The 16608-nt window shown below is 40.1% G+C and overlaps 1 protein-coding gene across 1 annotated transcript in view; it reads left to right on the top strand.

The window, feature by feature from the left end:
- tspan15 (tetraspanin 15) overlaps window positions 1–16608 on the top strand; it is a 52606-nt gene that overhangs the window by 24159 nt on the left and 11839 nt on the right. Inside the window, exon 4 of the mRNA XM_033623771.2 lies at window positions 3517–3612. Within this exon, the coding sequence (XP_033479662.1) occupies window positions 3517–3612 (96 nt within the window). The remainder of the gene's footprint in view (window positions 1–3516; window positions 3613–16608) is intronic.

Raw genomic sequence — 16608 nt, 5'->3', positions numbered from 1 at the left:
ACATGTTAGGTCTGGAGGTCACCAGTTGATTTGATGTTTGTATTCCTGGAAATTACTGACACATTGAATGTTGTAACCAGTTCAGGCATCTAGACCACCTGCCAGGGAACAATGTGCTCAGCTACTGTAAGAGCTAGACCACATGCTGCGTCTCTAACCACCAGTGAAAGGTAGGCACTGGGTGCTACTCTTGTGCCTACGTGGTGCCAGATTTCAAGGACATGGAACCAGGTTTTGTCTGAGGTTGCTAAGCGACCATAACCATCAATGTATTGTAACCAACTTACCAGACATCCCAAGTGCAGAGGTGATTTTCATCTGCAGACACTGCACTGCACACTTTCAACATTTTCATATTGCCCACCACAGCTCCACCCATGCCACCACCACAGACACAAAGTGTATAGAAATGGATCAGGAGACAGACATGCCCCTCTCTTTCTGTCTGTCTCTCAAATTCATTCATTCTGATCGAATATAAACCAAGATTATGTTGCTGCACTGCTTAAAATGTTTTCACATTCAACATATTTTAGTGCACTGTTTAGCTGCAATAGTGAGAGTTTATGAACAGCAAGTGGGCACCATACTGTTTCCTGCATAGTGAAAATGGTGGTTGAAAAACCTGAGATGAAACAGTAAAACTAAGCAGTACTGATCAAATCTAAACCAAGATTATGTTACTGTGTTGCATATTTCTACCATAAAATGATTCAGAATCATGTTTTAGCTTACTGTTAATCTGTATTATGAGATCATTTGTTACCAGCCGGGCCCTATTGTGTCAAGCGGACAAGTTTGCGTTACATCACCCACCTGGACCCATTGGTCCAGTATGATCCAGTGTATTCTGGTAGTTGTAGGTTTTTTACCTCTTGAGCAAAAGCAAATGCTGAAGCCCTTTTCCTCTGCTTTCTCTGGTCATGTTGCACCAATTTTAAGTATTTGTGGGGTTTTTTTTTCTTTTTTTTTTAAAGACCATGTTTCCAGCAGAGAAATACTTCTTTAAGGAAGAAAGGCAAGCTATCTACCGGCCGTGATTGGTTGTTCCGTGTCACATAACATGGGGTGCACGTTGCTGCATTTCAAAAGTTACACTTTGTTCATCTCAGGGTGCAGTTGTCAAGCCCTGAAAAAAGGGCCTTGAAAATGCTTTTGTGTTGCTCTCGCTTTTGAATGCACCTATCCAGCATCTTAATTGGAAACAGTGGAAACCAAAGAAGGCTGGTGACAGTGTTAATTCATCCGTCATCAAAGAGATCAAAACATGGACATTTCTCTGTGCTTCTTTTGGTAGAGGATTGGTTTTAGATTTTAGAAGGAATGAAAGAATAAAAAGGAAGCCATTATTTAGATGAACAGCTACAGGCGACAGAAGCATTTTGCAGTTTGAGTTAACGTACAACAGGTCATCAAAGTAAACACATTTAACTGTGCCGACTCTGAGCCTGGTGGAGAACCCCCTTGTTCCATGGCCAGAAATTCAGCATGTTGGGGATATATCAGGCAAGTCATGAAAATTTCATAAAATACTTTTCCCCAAAGTAATTTAACTTTTAATGCAAAGCAAACAGTTGTTTTATAGACTTCAACTTACTGTCAAGTCCTTTTTTATTATTATTTAATTTTGTGACTAGATTTCTGAAATCATCATTTCAGTCCCAGCTATTACAGTATGTGACTTTAGTAGATTCTCTGTAGGAGTGAATCAGGTACTTGTTTCCTCTCATGATTCTCGAACAAACACAGCTGCAGTAAACGTCTATAAATTTGCATCCAAACTAGCAGAGGAGCCAAAGTACTCTTCATGACTAAAGCTAAACTTTTCATCAGATAAATGTCTGCTGTAGGTTGGAGTTAGCACATTGTTGAACTTACTGTGAACTTTTTCTTGTTTTGTTTTTGCATCAGTGCGACTTTATGGAAGTCATTAGTAGAAGTAGCGAACATTAAAAAAAAAAACAGAGACGAATTTTGCAATATGTCTTTTTTTAAATGTTTTTTTATCTCCATCTCATTTGCATGATGATCATGTTACAACCAACGATGCATGAGGCATTAAAGTGCCTCATGCTATTTGTGACAGATGACAAGCTTTTATGTATACAAAGTCAACAGTTTAGGAACTAAAAGGTGTTCGATTCACGGTTATTACAGTCATAGAATAAATTGGTTGGGTCATTAGACTTCACACGGAAGAAAAATGACACCTCGAGAGTTGAGGAAGTGCTAATGTGGTGATAGGACCATGGTCCATGATTACAGAGCCAAACGATTATGACAGTCTTTTAGGGAGATATTCATTACATCAATTTTCTTGATAAAATCTCTCATTCATGAGTTTCTTAATGTGGCTCTGAGGGGGAAAGCTCGATTATCAGGCTCTCATTTCTCCTCTTTTTAATGCTTTCAATCATCTCATTTGCATGACTGTTACATTAAGCATAATAATGGCCTGTCTTAGAGTAACTTTATTCAGCAACACTGTGTGATGCATTTAAATGCCTATATGTGTTTGTCAAAAGAAAATCTCAATTGTCAACATAATGTTTGTACATTTCAGTGTGTTAACGGCAGCTTTATTTAAGTATATAGAGCTACAGATGTCATATTGTTAATTTACTGTTGTCCTATTTACACTGAGATTAAAAAGATATGGCAGTGCATTTAAACAAGATTTCATTTTCTAGTAGATTTTTAGATGGATTGCTTTTTCCCTCCAGCATCTAATTACCATGAACACATTTAAGATGATAATGCCTTGTGAGCCTACAGTGAGCTCTTTAATAATGGTCCAATGCCTTCTCTCTTAAAAGGAAACGCCTCAGTAGACTAACTCCAAGTCTATAAATTTGCCCTTTATAATGTGGTATAAATGTGGCTGCCCTGCTCCTATAGATTCATCGTGAAGACCTGATGTGTTCAGGGACTGAAGAAAGGAAATTAAGTAAAAGGCTCAGTCCCTTTAATCTCAGTGACTCTCATGAGGGGAGCGGTATTCTGTCTTTATTGTCTGTGGTTGAAAGAGAAATGACAGAGCATCGACAGCCTGAATGGGGTAAACAGTCGAATGCTTTGTTGCCCCCATCTACAGTGAAGTATAAATAAGGTAGTGTATCCCAAACAAAGAGTGAAGTGGAGTGACATTAGTGGAATATACGAGTAGATCATCGCGTAAAAAGCTCTACATGAATGTACTCAGTGGAGTTTCAAGAGTTCAAAGTAGCAAATATTTATTCCTGGTCTCTGGATAGATTAATGCATTAACTGATGTGACCTCGCTGCACCAGATTGTGACTGACAGATGTGAGCTGTCCAACTGTCACATTTTAATATTTTGCAGTTCAATGGATCAGTCACCTTGACTAATGAGAGCATTTCCTCTGCAGAGCTGCTGGTCTGACACATTGATTGTAGATTAGCTGTGTCATAGAAAAAAAACACATGCGCTCACGTGATGTCCTTTATCCCATTAACACACAGACTGTTTGTCTTTTGTATTTCCTTCTCCTGCAGACGGTGGAGTTACTGAACAAGAACATCCGAAGAGGAATAGTGAACTACTATGATGACCTCGACTTCAAAAACATCATGGACTTTGTACAGAAGAAGGTACAGTATAACATTATGTCACTCCCTGTTTTCTGTCTTTTGAATGTTCCTGTTGAACAGGCGACAGGATTGAAAGGTCCATATGAGCTTTTCAAATATGTTATAATGCAACACATAGTATATACACAACAAACTTGTTGAGCATCACAAGGCTGGAGTCAGGATTTGAAGTGATCTCAGATGATCACAGCAAGTTGTATCCAGAATAGTCAGAGAACTGTGCAGAGCTCTCACACTGCACCTGCTTCCGGAGGACATCATGCTGTCACACAGCCTGAGCGGAAGATCGTATTACCAAATTTCTCAAGCACATAGGGATGCAGTGTCTGACTCACGAGATGAGATGAGACAGTGAAACGGAGGTTTAAGCATCTTCAGCTTCTGTACTGTGATGTATTTTCTAGTGAAACTGAATATTTTAGTGGTGCACAGTTACAGGATGAATTTATATCAAATCCTTTGCATTTGACTGAACCGCTAAAAGGGGGCAGACTTAGGGTTCAGTGTGATACAAAGCCACAGCAGAGCGGACTGTTGGCTCCACACACACCTCCCTCGTTGTAGATCAGGAGGAAGACAAGGGCGAGATGAATGACTTAAATGTCCGCCACATTGTTTTGTAATTGAAAAAAAAGGTTTTGCCCACTGATATCCAAACACACATCTCTTCCTACCTCTCTCCACAGTGCTGTTTTGGCTAGCGGCTAGTACAACCCACAAGCGGTGAAGTGTTATTTGACCAGTGTTGCTACTTAGTCGCCCAATCAAAGTCTGATTTGATTGGATAAAATTGTATAAACGACCCTGAGTGTAGCATGAGGCATCAACCATCTGAGACTGTTACAGGGATTTTGATGTAAAATACTCTGCTACTGATTTGTTTACATATATTTGACATATAATGAGATAAATGATTCATTTAACCAGGGACACAGGATTAAATGTTTTCACTGGGTCTTTAAAGTAGCTATAATCAGCATTATTATAACAACAATGTATGAAATGACAATATGAAAACAACATGAAAAGGGTCACATCACATGTAGTGAAGAACTAGAGAATTATCAGCTGCAGCTTCCCTCAGCTGCTACCTTTACTGAACTTTCTAAAGTTTTAGCTCATTGTTTAGCCTTCAAGCCCGCAATGTTACTGTTTTGGTTCACCCTAAGCACTATCATAGTGTCGTTTTCGGCGAAAAAGCTCCAAAAACCCCACTGCTGATGGCGTGCTCATCACCAAACAGCAGACTGACACAGTTAAGAGACTAGCTGAAGAACGCAGTGAGACATTTAGCAGCTGAAGAGTCGAACATTTCCCTCAAGAGGTGGTGGAGACTAAAACAGAGCTAAAAGAGTGTCAATATTGAACTTAAATTTGCAAGGCAGACGTAAACATGACTACGAATTAATGGTAAAGTTGCTCCGTAGCTGCTGAACGTGCAATTAAGCAACTGTTTGCTGAAGGTCACTAGATCGACTGAAAAGGTGATGACAAGTCAAAGCTGTGGGCTAAACATAATTTATATCATGAATAATTGATTTTGTTTTTTTTTTCTGTTTTTGTTTGTCTGTTTTTTCAAACAGCAACTATGATTGCTGCACATTTAGTCATGAATATTTGTTTTTAAAGAGAAATAAGATATGGAGCCAAGTCGGGGCTGCTGTGATCAATATTCATTTATGAATATCTTCGTTGATCAAGAGACTCCACCATCTGTGTCAGCCGCTTCAGTGCTGCCAGGAGTTTTAAGTCAAAAAATGACTTTGCCAATTTATTTTGGCATCCCATCCAGTCCACATTCTCATCAGCTTTGGCAAACTTGTAGGTGTTTATTACCTTCAAAGGGGAGTTCCACTTCATCATCACTCCAAACAAAAGAAGGCCAGCTTGCTTCGGAGCAGATTTTTAATGTTTATCCTGTGATGTGATTTCTTGAAGATCTTAACTCACCAGCACTCTGATCTGCCTGCTCTGATAACAACAAACAGCGCCTCTGTAATGGTAGAAAGCCATTTGGCAGCTGCGGCCTAAAGCTTCTTCCACAGTATATTTTTCCTGTCATGGTGGAAAGCTGCTGGTTGGCTCAAGTGTCCCGCTCAAGAGAGATTTAAGTGTTTTCCTCAAGGACTTGGGACGAAAAAACAATCAGAAAACCTTAGCTGTTTCCACATGTAAATGGACTTTGTGGATTGATCTGCGTTTGTGAGGACAGTGGCCTGAATGTGGCCGCGGTCATGTGTTGGTGTTGAGTAAATGAGTCGACGGTGACACGTTTTCTTGGTTGTGACTAAAAGATGGGAAAAAACTCTTTGTTGTGTGTGGGTTAGTGACTGTGTCGTGTCATGATGTGACACTTGGTGTGTACTAACAGTGGTTTGTCTCCCTGTTCTTTTTAGTGTGATGTGGTATCATGTTGTAATTGTAATGTGTTATGTGATGTGATGCTGTTAGTTGTTTACACCTCAAGATCAAATGAATGCATGTCTCACATATACACGTGCACGCACACACACACACACACACACACACACACACACACACTTTCAACGTCAGAGTTGTTGGGGCTAAGTTTGACTATTTTTGTAAATAAGGTCAAGGGCACTTAATTCCTGCTAAGCCTTTCAGCTATACCAGCTTCTGGTAGAAAAGATTTCCACACACTTACATCTGTGCAGTGTCTCACTTTATACTTGAGCGTTCGGCCTATTAGACCTTCATCAGGGCATACATGAATCAACAATGGACAGACAGGTAAAAGTAACCAATCTCAGTCTAATCATTGGCAGTATGCAACACACCTGTGCTCAACTCTGATGGAAGAAGCCCCACCTCCACTTAATACTTTTTAAGTATTAAGTGGAGAACTGTGGGGCAAACAAATGAGAGCCATACTTGTCGTGCAATATTGTATCCAAAATACAAAAAAGGGTGGAACACAGTGAACACAGAAAAACATATACAATCACAAAGCACCTTATAACAGTATATATATGCTTTTCTACAAATTTGGACCGATTAATGTTTCCAGCATCTTGCCAAGACTAAACTGGGTGCAACATTGGCTATATCAGCTAAAAGGCCACAACATAAGCTGACACTCTTGGTTAACACCAAAAAGAAAAGGATTGGGCACCCAGTAGCACTGTGGGTAGAGCAGGCATCCCATATCCAAAGGCAATGTCCCTGCCACAGCGGCCATGCCACACACAACACCGTCCCATTAATCAAAGGCAAAAAGCCCCAAAAATGATCTTTTAATAAAAAAAAAGGATTCTGGCTTAAATGAAAAATTGGTCAGCTCAACAAAAGGAAAGGACAAAGGAGCATGCAACTGGAGCATTCCATAGTAAACTGTGAAAAGCTGTGTGTAAGCAATTCAGAAAAAAGGCATTGTCGTCTTCAGCAGGGAAAGCCAAATAAAAGCTTCAGATGATGGTGGTAAGAGCAAGTTTAATGATGAAATTATGAAAATGTGCATGTGGCAGTAAAGTGGCATTGAAAAGCAGTCCGCCAAGAACAGCTCAGCGCCCTGATGTTCTCTGAACGCCCCCTGGGGGGTCGATACTGCCCCTGTTGAGAAAGGCTAATTTAGACGAACAAACAGGCTCAGACATAAAATGAACAAAAATATTGCAGGGATGAGGGTTACCATCTCTTACGTCTCATCAATAATGAACATGAACATTTGTGTTCTGACTGGCAGCCGAGGTGACAACCTGTGACCGAGACGCTTTCCCAAATTGACAAACTGACAAGCTCCTCCGTTTGATGCAGCGATTGGTCCGGTGTGCAGAGGTGCAAAAATAGGATTTCAACTTTCCTCTTGAGCTCAGTTGTTTTATTCTTCACACAACGGCTTTCATCATTTTTCATGTGTCCCAATAAGTGTGACACCCTGAATGCCTTCAAAGACCAGCTGTCTGAAGGTGTGTGTGCGTCTCATCACTCTCTATGATGACAGGTTTCTCTGCCCGCCTTTGAGTGCAGCATTTCAGAGCAGGTATGAACCTTTGTGCCTTTTAGATGCATTTGGGATGCTGTGCCAAGCATACTAAATGTGAAGTTTTTCTCAGTTTTCAAAGCCCACCTATGCTGTTTGTTCCAGCTGTAAAATTGTGTAGCCCTAAATTTTATCAGGTGTGCAACAACAGGAAATGAGAAAAAATCTCATCCTGGAGCAATAAATCTGTGGATTAGTGGCAAGCCATATTAGATCTTCATTTCAAGATGACCTTTTTATCCACTACGCCTCCGTATTCTAACAGGAATGTGACATTTATTCCACCAGCAATGGCTGGTGAGGGCATTTTTTGTGGTCAAAATTACATAGTTAATCAAAAAAATAATCATCATATTATCTACTGCGGTGTTTTATTGCAAGAAGCTACCATTTTTCATTTCCCTCATCAGAGCGAATCCAAGCAACCACAAGTGATGCCAGCACACATAAATGCCACGCAGCTCAAATATTTGAGTCCATTTTTTATCAGACTTTACACAGCAGGCACAGCGTTCAGTGTTGTCACAGCCGTTGCATCAGGATTTTTGTGATTTATATTAAGACGTCTCGCAGCAGCGCAAACAACAAAGCCATTCAGTCATTTTGGGCAGACACTGACTTCACTTTCTCAGCGCTGTGTGGCTGTTTGATACAAAAGTGATCATGCATATTTATAAGTTCATTTTGGATTCATCACAGGAGGCATTGGTGGCATTTAGGCAAAGCAAGGCAACATAATTGTATTTACAGAACACATTTTATGACGTAAATTCAATGCGCTTTACACGGAAATGCAAACAGAAACAAGCCGTGTGTGCGTGTATGAAAATATGATGAATAATATCAGAGAAAGTGCAATAACAACAAACAGAAAAAAGATGTAGACAAACACTGAAAACACATTAATAAACCCAACACACACACACACACACACACACACACACACACAGTACCAAGGTTTTTAAATGTGAACACAGCTGTGATAGGCCTGAGAGGTCTGAATACTAAATGCTTTATGTTTTATACCCTTAAAGATTTTATAAACTGAATTTATTACAGATCTTGATTTTGTAATGTATTTGAGCCACTCTGTCAACAGGTTTTATTGGGACTATTTCTTCAGCAGGAAGTAGGTCCAGTGACAACATGTTTTCATACGAATCATTCAGAGTAACAGGCCATTTTTTGACAGATGCTAAGAAAATTGGGACTCATTCAACAATATCTCTTTCAGTTTTTTCTTTCATTTGTTTCTGAGAAAGGTCCTCACAAAGTCTGTCATATTGATAATGTGCTCTTCAACTGCAGAATTGTTTGCACCTGTGTTTGTATAATGATGAATCCCCTTGAAAGCAGACAGTTGATCATGCCTTTTGTCATATGTGCGTTTGTCTGTCCACAGCCAATCTCATAAACTACTGGACTAATCACTCTAATATTTAGTGTGATACACACGTTTTTACGATCCTGTTTTATAGACTGTAACTTCCCGTCATTGTCTGCTGACTCCTCTCGCCACTAAGGCAGCTGCAAGTTTTCTGGAAGTCATCTCAGCAAGGAACAACAAGCTTTACCATCTGTTGCGGGCCATATTTTGGCCTTTGTCATGGCTCATAAACCGACATCCATAGAAAAGTTAATCTAATTTTGAATCGGAGCATCTGCATATTAATTCCATATTCAATATATTATGATCCACTAACATTAGGCTTGGTGTGACATCAATGAATCCTCCACCATCTTGACTGTAAGGGAGCCCAGAGGGACAATTTCACAGGGTGGCAGCTCTCCGCGGTCGGCCTGTGACACAGTTTTGTTTCATCCGCCGTAGAGTGTCGCAGTGTTTTTGAAGTAGAGGCTTTTGCCTGCCCAGTTTTGCAGACTTGCAGATGTTGTTAACTTGGTCAATTTCTCGTGATATTTCCACTTCTACGTTAAATTTTTTATTTTTTTTGTCTATTTTAATTATATGTAGTGTAGTAAATATGCCATTGTGCGAGTAGACCTAGGATGCAGAAATAGGCCTGCTTTGGGCCTATAAATAGTGTGATCCATCGCTAATTGTTGGACAGCATCTTTCCTAATTAAGATAATTGATATTGGGTGACCTGTAGTTCACCTGATAAGAATGTGCGCCCCATATAGGCTGAGTCCTGCAACAGCCCGGGTGTGATTCCGACCTGCGGCCCTCTGCTGCATGTCATCCCACCTCTCTCCCACCTTTCCTGTCACTCTGAGCTGTCCTATCAGTGAAGGCAAAAATCGCCTAAAAATTATCTAAAAAAAAAAAAATTGTTAATGTGAATTTACAACACTAATGCAGTTACAAAATTCCACATCTAAGACAATATCTTTTTATGTCACAATATCGATATAATATCGATATATTGCACAGCCTTTGTCAAGAATTCTCTAAAAACCGCATCGAACTGTACACAGTCTATGGGTAAAACTGGAACACATGTACTGGCTTTCTGGGAACAGTCACACAAACATGTAGCCGCTGTGGCCACTTCAGTCATGTGAGTCATAGAAGAAATTCATGTTTAATCACCTGACTGATGTATGACCATTCAACAGGAACTTATGTAACACTGTAGCCAGAGATATTTAAAGGTGAAACCATAGCGAATATAATCAACGTGTGGTGTTACTATTGAAGATATTTTAAATGGATAGGTCAACGTTGCCCTCTCAGAACAACAAATCAGTCACTTTGCTCGTCTGTTATTGATACCTGCTCTATTACACCCACAGAGGCCCTGATTGATCCGTTTGGTCTTTAAAGTGTGTCCATCCATCAGATAGGAGGCTGGCTTAACACTGGTGGGACCAGTCCATCATCCATGTGATACAGATTGTTTGGTCAGGTTGTATTACAGTAGATCCTCTGTAGCTGCTCGTATTCTTCACAAGAGCTTGTTTTCACTAAAATTATAGGCCATTATCCTCACATATCTACACATAGAACATTAGATGTAGGGGGAGATTATGTTAAGGACATCTCTATTTTATTGGAGTTTACAGTGGAAAAAACACCATACCTGTTAAAGTGCACTGATGTATACTCACTGTTGCATCATCATGTTTGGCATTCATCAAATATGTGGACTGTCATGTGTTGAAATCACCTAGACTTTTACTGTAGGTGTCTAAAAACCTTCTGAAGACTTCTTAGTTCAAATCAAACAAACGTGTACAGTATGAGTGCACAAGATTCAGATGTGCGCAAATAAATCTCTTTATAAAGTGTGGTAAATGTTTGGTCAAATATATGCTTCCAATACATGAATATACTTTCTTGTAATAACATCAGCATTACAAGCATCTTTTTTATTTATTAAAGTTATCAACATGATGTAAATCTGTTTTTCATTGACTACTACAAAGTGCTGCTTTTTTTTGTTCTTACTTGTAGAAATATTGTTTTGTTTAGGTTTGTTTTGTTTTATCAGCGTATACTCTGTCTCAGGTGTAACATCCTTCTTTACCAGCATAGATACTGCAATCTCGAATCCATGTGTATTGGAGCTTGTGTCAGCTGTTGCCGTATATTTACTGGCAAAATTGTTTATTTATATGCGTTATGTTTTTTTAAAGCTATCTGCAGGACAGTTCAGATATGCACAAACCAGCATATTCAACTACTTTTCATAACCTTTAGATTGTTTCATTTCACAGGTTCATTTTGGGGTTTTCAAGGTGCTGAACTCTTTATATGTGTGAGCAATAAGGCTGGGGAAATGGGATATACAACTCCTGTCAGGGGAAACAGAGGAAATAGGAGAGGGTCAGAACAAGAAACTAAGGGAAGGAAATTAAACTGTGTGGAGGAATGTCCGCAGAAATAGATAGAATGTGTTTTTGCCTACAGTCCAGATAGATGGAGATTTGGAGGAAATTCTGTGAACGCTGCAGGTATTTTTTCTGCTGAGGGAAACACTCTCCTGCGTCCACCAAACAGTGGATCTTTGTTTTGCAGAATGTTGACATTTTTGTAGCACCTGATGCATAAAACTCATTCTGTGCTATAAAATGCAGCAGCCGTTCTCTCTAAGGTATTTGTAACCAGGACCTGCAATTACCTGCACAGTTTCCATCTTCAATTAACTGATGTTGCAGTGATAACAGATATCTGTGGGGGGTGAGACCCTTTTGTTTCTGCTGGTTTATTATTCCTGTGCTCCCTTCTGTCTCTCTGTAGATAGAGAAAAGACATTTGGCAGAATGATGGTGATTAGTATGGAACTGATTATTTTAGATGGAACATTAGCAGTGGCGGTTAAAAGTGCAGGTAATCGGGTTATTAAAGAACCTATTGATCAGTGATTGGCTCCATTTTGTGTAAATAATGGGAGACACAGTATCACTGACTGTAGTACTGTCCTTATATGTTTACCTACGTCTCTCTGTTTAGGATTTAAAAGAAAAAGGGTAAGCGGTCAATGTCAGTCAATGTCGAGCCGAGTTAAAACGTAATTGAACGGGCATCCTTTCAAGTGCAAAGTTAGTCCACTAAACAAGCTTTTTCTCCACAAAGACCGCCTCATATCGTTAGGATGAATGTCAGAGAACATATAGAAAACGACATGTAAACGCGTTGTCTTACCTTACCGGTGTGGTGCCATGTTTGTTGTTTACCATTTAGCTAAGGCTGCAACCAGTCCCATTCCTTGCAACAGAGGCATTCCTCTTCTGTGGGCATTGGGGTACAGCATTCACAGGTAACGTTACACCACCAATCTCCAGAGCTAAAGCCTTCCAGCAGCCATTCCTCCTCTGTCGTCCTCTACCTGTTGTGCCTCTCTCTCTCTCCTCGTCCGTTCTTCAATTTCACGAAGCTCTTCGTCAGTGTATTCTGGCTCAAATAAATAAGGGCGGAGCAAGCAAAAGTCCTAGGGGGACAAAGCCTTCTCTATCGCTGCTCCGACCCTCTGGAATTTACTCCCCAAACCCATCTGAGACTCCCCCTCTCTCTTCATATTAAAAAAATTACTCAAGACTCTGTTCAACGCTGCATACAGTCACTGACAGTTTCTTGTGAGCCCTTCTGTGTGGAGCTTGCATGTTCTCCTTGTGTCAGAATGGGCCGGGTACTCCACCTTCCTTCCACAGTCCAAAGACATGCACATTAGGTTAATTGGTGACTCTAATTTGGCTGTAGGTATGAATGGTGAATGGTTGTCTGTCTCTAGCCCTGCGATAGTCTGGTGACCCATCCAGGGTGAACCCCGCCTCTCGCCCAATGTCAGCTGGGATGGGCTCCAGCACACCTGCGACCCCCAACAGAATTAGCGGTTATGGAAAATGAATGAATGAGTAACACTATAAGTGGTTTGCTTTTCAGCCTGAGTGTGTTTTGAAGGAAAGAAGACAGCCCTCAGCATAACTTCAGAGAGCATCAGCTATTCGTTCAAAGATTTACTTTGGAAAAGCAAAACACGGAAATTAGAGGCTGAGAATAAAGGAGCCAAGGCCTTGGTACACTTCAGTGTCTTTTACCATTATAAACAAGTTAATGTGGAGCAGTAGTAAATGAGAAGTTTGCCAAAACTGCCTTGAAACCCTTTTTTATGCTAACCTCTAATCATGCATGAAAGATCTGTCACAACACTGCTGCATGAATGCCATGCAATAATGAAGGCAGGGAGCACATGATTGGCTGACTTCTGTCTTGCAACCCACACTGTGAGAAGTCAGCTGGCCAATTAGCCACCCAGTTAGTCACTCAGCCAGTCTGCCAGTGAACAGCCGGTCATCAGTCAGACAGTTGGCTACAAAATCATTCTCTCCCTCAGCAATTATTTCATACTCAGAGACACGACTGACTCTTAGGACTGTCTCCAAGTAATTGGTCTCTGATAAATGGTTGTCACCCAGCAGCGACAGAGACAATACAAAACCACAGGAAAAAATGAAAAAGAAAATGGTAAAGAAAGGTTCATCTGTGACACCAGCAGATCCAGAAACAACAGTATTTGATTGAAACAGAGATGAGGTTGAAGGAAAAATCATGAAATTGATTTGTGTTGTATTTTACCATAACTGTAGTAAACAAATGGGTGTGTAGTCCGATCATAATTCTGAAAGTGACAGGGTGAGTCTCTGTGGTCTCTTCCCTCGTCTCCTGCAATCTCACTGGTGTTGACAGATGTTTTGAGAGATTGGTCCTTCAGGTTTGTCTCGTGAGGATTTAAAACCCCCTGAACCAAAGTCGACATCAATCTTTCTAAAGATCAGACTTACTGCAGGACTGTTGGATTCCATTATACTGCACAGAGGCACCTGCTGAACTCGTAACTCAGTGTGATGTTGTCATATTTTTGGACTTACACCCAACACTTGCAGACATTAATTGCATCATAATTGTTGTGCCTTTCTGTGACCATTTTTTGGGTCCTGACCCAGTGCTGGATAAACAGTGCTGTGTGGAGTCACGCCAACGAGAGGAGGGAGTAACTTCCTGGCACACCGGCATCATGTCAGCATACTGATAACACAGCCTGGAGAAGAGCAGCTTCATATATATTCATTTATTCATCCCCTCTTTATCTCTTGTGTCATCCTCTCTCTCTGTCTGACTCATTGTCCGATAGAGTTCTGCAGGAATGAGGCCTGAAACACAGAAATGAGTTGGCAGGTTTGCACTTCTGGTTCCCTCATTCCTAAACTGATGTTTTTGTTTGTTTGTTTTTTTATTAGTTTTTGGATAGAAGCTTGAAATAAAGTTGTGTTTGACACAAGCTTAAGAGACTTTTAAGTTTTGTTCTACAACATTAAATATATCAGTTAATCCCCCAATCATACCTTTTGAAGCTTTTACATGTCTTAAAAAAGGTTGAAGCTAACAAGTGGCTAACTGAGACTACAGAGGTTGTCGGGGCATTAAATATCATCTACTCACTAGTTCCCCTTTCTATCATGGCCTTTACAGCCCTGTTGTGTTGTGTTAAACTGGCATTCTTGCAAACTAGTTTAATTCAAACTTTTCACCTTGTAGATTTGTCACTTTATAGTATTTTTTAATTGAAATTAAGTTGGAAGCTTAGTGGTGTTGACGGTGTTGATGTCTTGCGACCATGGTGTAGTTCGTTTATAGCCTATCGTGAGCTTTTTACTTCTCGCAATTGCATTTACGCTTCAAAAATCATAAAAGTTGTATTCATTTGTGGGGATTAACTTGCTAAAGAGAACGTGTAAATATCATCAACTATTTGCAACAGAGCTCATTTTCTGCAATAATCCAAAATCCAATATAAAAATCTAATAGAATTGTTGGCTGTTTTTTGAGGGCGATGTTACCCAACTGGCACCAGACATCAGTATGACAGTGTGTATGGCAATATTTTAAATGTCTAACATTGTAATTTCATTTTGTGTGGATGTGACATGTGATTGGGCATTGTTCCCCATACCTTCTGACTAAACGTTGTTATTCTACATTAAGGTGACATTTGCATGAGACGTTTGGAAGACAGTGGATTCACAGCTTTAAACTGATGAAACATCACCGTTATCTCTTGTCAGTATTATACATCAAAATGACATTGGCATTAGATGTTGTCCTTACAATACATTTTAGTGACCTGACATCAAAACATAGATTTAACCCAATATCAGTCTGACAACATGGGTGGCCAGGAGTAGGAGTTCTTGCAAATGGACACAAACACACATTAACAGGTTTATTGCAGGAGTTACTGAGAAAAGAGATCACCAAGGTGAGTGAATGGAGGAAGCAGAGGGAATGAGTTGGCAGGTGGGTGAGCAGGATTCCTGGAGCACAGGGAACAAACAAGCATAAGGCGATAACAAAATACACAAGTCACAAGATTGGTGCCCTAAACGTAGCTACCAGAGAGACTGGAACAGTCTGGCAATGAGTAAAAGGAAAACTGGGGCTCATGGACTGATTGTAGCTTGATGTGTGGTAAACCTGGAGAGGGGAAGAGCTGATTGCCAGCAGGTGTGTTGGTAGGCTGGGTCCAGGTCAGCATCAGTGCAACGAGATTCACATGCACACACACAGACAAACCTGCGACATGGAAGATAAGAGGAGTGAGGAACAAAGTGAAACACAAGGGAGACACAGGAGCAGTACTGTGGCAGTGACAGATAATGAAGTCGTCTAAAGCAGCCTTTTGTCAATGTGACTCAAAAGCTCTCAGCCAAAACCAATAATAATTAACGTCCTCTAGATAGCTTATCAAAGCTCGTTTGTTTTCCCCAGTGAAGTAATAAAATTTTTCTCTCCAGGGTTTTGTCAGTAATGGCTGATATAGAGGGCAATAAAAAATAATTGCTTGGTGTCACAGTATTTTGTGCAGGTATCAATTTGTTGATTTGTGCTGCAAGTGTTATTGATTCAGGAGCAAACTGTGTGTGAGGCTGCAGATTTCAGACGCTGGCTGAGTGTGGAGAATACAGCAGGGGATTTTTTACTAGAAAAATGTTTAATCCATAGTAATAATTGTTTTCTGACATTAGTTGGAGAACAGATAGAGCTTTAGGTTCCTTGAATTGCAAAGGTTTTGATTTGTTTGCGAGTAATCCAGATAATATGATATATATATATATGATTCATTTCAGTCACTTTTTGTCATGTGATAATTTTGTGATTGATTTGCCAACTTTGATCTTTATATTGATGTCACAAAAAAGTTAGAATATTGAATTACAACAGTGTATTGCAATATAATACTGTTGATTTTAACCATATCACCCAGCACAGCTACCACCTGTACATTGATTTTGGCAAAGCAGTAGAGAAAGCAACGCACACACAAACACACACACAAACATAAAACAGACTCATAATTACATGTAAATTGTTCTTAATTACGGCTCATTTCATTCTAAAATGTTACTGGCATTATGCCAGCACAGTGGAAAATGTTGTTTATCAAGTTGTTTACTTTCGTTTTATCCCTCCGCTCTCTCTCATCCCTGCCTCCCACCTCTCCGTGTCTGCCTCACCTTACATATCCTCCCCCATC

Source organism: Epinephelus lanceolatus, chromosome 2 (assembly GCF_041903045.1).
Source record: "Epinephelus lanceolatus isolate andai-2023 chromosome 2, ASM4190304v1, whole genome shotgun sequence".
Classification (NCBI taxonomy): Eukaryota; Metazoa; Chordata; class Actinopteri; order Perciformes; family Serranidae; genus Epinephelus; species Epinephelus lanceolatus.
This window is presented reverse-complemented; position numbering and strand designations above follow the sequence as displayed.